The sequence below is a fragment of the Penaeus monodon genome, chromosome 25 (genome assembly GCF_015228065.2).
Source record: "Penaeus monodon isolate SGIC_2016 chromosome 25, NSTDA_Pmon_1, whole genome shotgun sequence".
Lineage (NCBI taxonomy): Eukaryota > Metazoa > Arthropoda > Malacostraca > Decapoda > Penaeidae > Penaeus > Penaeus monodon.
Genome location: NC_051410.1, coordinates 17,953,407 through 17,955,839, shown reverse-complemented (window position 1 = coordinate 17,955,839; position 2,433 = coordinate 17,953,407). Strand labels below are relative to the sequence as shown.

Here is a 2,433-nt window from a genome sequence, read left to right as displayed (position 1 = left end):
GAAATATTTGGGGAGAAGGGAAAGATTTAAATTTCTATTTTAAATTTAATGATTAGCCAGCTAAATTTGTACATTTCTTTTATGGTGGCAAATGGGAGAAAGGGTGATTAGTTGCAATTATTCTTTAAAATTTGGGTTCACCAAGAATATATTGGTTTTCCCTTTTTTTCAGGGGGGGCAAAAACGTAAACCTTACCAAATAAAGCGAAAAGGCGCTCACCGAGCCGACTTTCCAGATGTCCCGATGGACACCCACAATCAAGGACATCATGGAGGACTGCATTGATGGCAAGCTGGAGGAGAAACATTTCCCTTACCTTGCCGGACGCTCAGCTGCCATGCCCCAGAACTGCGCCCATCCAGGTAAGCTGGAATGTCATGGTATATCAGGCTTTCTTGATTGTTTTCTTATGCCGAGTGACATAATTGGATAATTGTATAGGCTTCATTTGAAAATATTTGAAGAATCTAAAACTTTTCATACTGTAATGATGCTTTAAAAGTTACAGTAGAATTTTGTAAACTTATATAGTCATATGTTGCTGTGTTCTAACCTTTGCCTTCTCTTTCCTGTAACATAGTTCATACTTACATTATTATTTCAGACAGATACAAAGCCTAATTGTAGTATATGATGTAACATAATATTGCATTAAGCCTGATCCTGTCTTGAAACTAATCTTTGTCTAGAGCATAACAGACAACAAATTGTAGGCTTAATAAGAAAACTTAACAAGAAAAAAAGCAGTCTCATTGAGAACACCTTTCCTTAAAGAGAATAAGAATAGGATTGTTTTTTTTTTGTTTCTCTTAAAATGCTATATTTTGTTTCATCTTTCCAGTGTGAGATACAACTGGCACAAAGACAGGAGTGCTACTGCTCAGAAAAACATGCCTCGGTTGTTGGTGTTTGTTGTGGGTGGTATGACTTACTCGGAAATGCGCGCTGCTTATGAAGTTACAAAGTCTGGAAAGAACTGGGAGGTTATCATTGGTGAGTTGTATTAAGAATTCTTACAATAATTTCTTATATCTTAGAGAAAGTTTAAGTTTTTTTAAGATTGAATTTTGCTTATAGAATTTTGTTGGTAATGACAGGTTTTTGCACTTTTAGTCTGCATTTACTTTCTTCTTACATACTCAGAAAAAAATGAAAATTATGAATTTTAGAAATGCTGTAAAATGAATTATATTAGGCCTTGAAATAGATAAAAAAATCTTTTACTAATAGGTACATAATTTTTGTTTGTTTTTTCTTTCAGGTTCAACTCATATCTTGACGCCAAGTGACTTCTTAAGTGAGCTCCGTAATTTGAGCTGAAGCACGTGACCCCCCCATGACCCGGCCTCTCCTTCCTCCACTTCCTCCTCCTCCTCCTCGTCTCCTTCTGACTCCCCACTTCCCAAAATCCCCCCTCCTCCCCCTCCTCCCTCACCTTGTTCGCCCCGCTCCCCACCTTCCACCGCCACCCCGACACCTGACCCCTCTCCCCTCTCTCCATCCATCCCCATCATTGATCTCATGCTTGCTCTGCTTCCTGTCTGATGCAAAGTATTTGAGGCACGATTCGAGATGTACGTCTTCCACGAGTAGAGTCAATGATTGCCTGTTTTCTTATGCAAAACTGGAGTGTGTTGTTATTGATGAACTCAGGAGAGGTTTCGAGAATCGTTGCTGATGGGACTGGCAGCACTGCATCCTGTCAGGGCATGAAATCTTCTGCTGATTTCAAGAGATTGTAATTGATTGTAGTTATTCAAAACATCTCAAATTTGCAAGTTGTGCAGTAATCTCTTACATATTGGAAAGTCTGTTTGAACCATCAGTATTTTGATTCTATCATATGAGTTGCAGGATGCAGCAGTTAATGCTCCCCAAATTCTTTGTAATGTAATATTTCAATTCTCTGTGTATTTTAAACATTTAACAGTTTCAAATGTCATAGTATAGTGCTAGCGCATCCCTTATACCTTCATATGTGTCAGAGTTAGCTAGTTTGAACACAAGGTGATAAAGCTGTAAGGCTACAGAGAGCCAAGCAAGCTGATGTAAGGATAAGCCAAAGGTGCATATAGCTAACATGGCACATGCTAGCTACAGTGCACTGCTAAGTCAAGCTTTTCTAGCCCTTTTCTTGGACTTTACACTGATTTCTATGTGATAGAATAACTGAAATGTGAATACTCATAACAATGTAAGCAGTGCCTTTCAAAAACTTCTTATTCTTATTGTCTATCAAATTTTCTTCTATGTCAGCTTTGGAATAGGTGTTTATTGGCTCCTTGTTTTTTGTTAAAAGGCCAAGGAATAACGTGGAATCTGACCAAATGATTATTTGAATTAGCAAACCTGCAGGTCTTAGCTTTGGAGAAGAAAAAAGTATGCTTACATGTTATGTAATGCACCACATTTCTTTCTTTTGAAATGCCTCA

General features: G+C 37.9%; 1 protein-coding gene across 1 annotated transcript in view; it reads left to right on the top strand.

Moving 5' to 3' along the window:
- Positions 1 to 2,290, top strand: part of LOC119589089 (protein ROP-like) — a gene marked incomplete in the record, with an annotated part of 45,455 nt that extends 43,165 nt beyond the window's left edge. Inside the window, 3 exon segments of the mRNA XM_037937665.1 lie at positions 237 to 367; positions 843 to 994; positions 1,263 to 2,290. Of these exon segments, the coding sequence (XP_037793593.1) occupies positions 237 to 367; positions 843 to 994; positions 1,263 to 1,321 (342 nt within the window).
- Between the last annotated feature and the right edge of the window lie 143 nt (positions 2,291 to 2,433).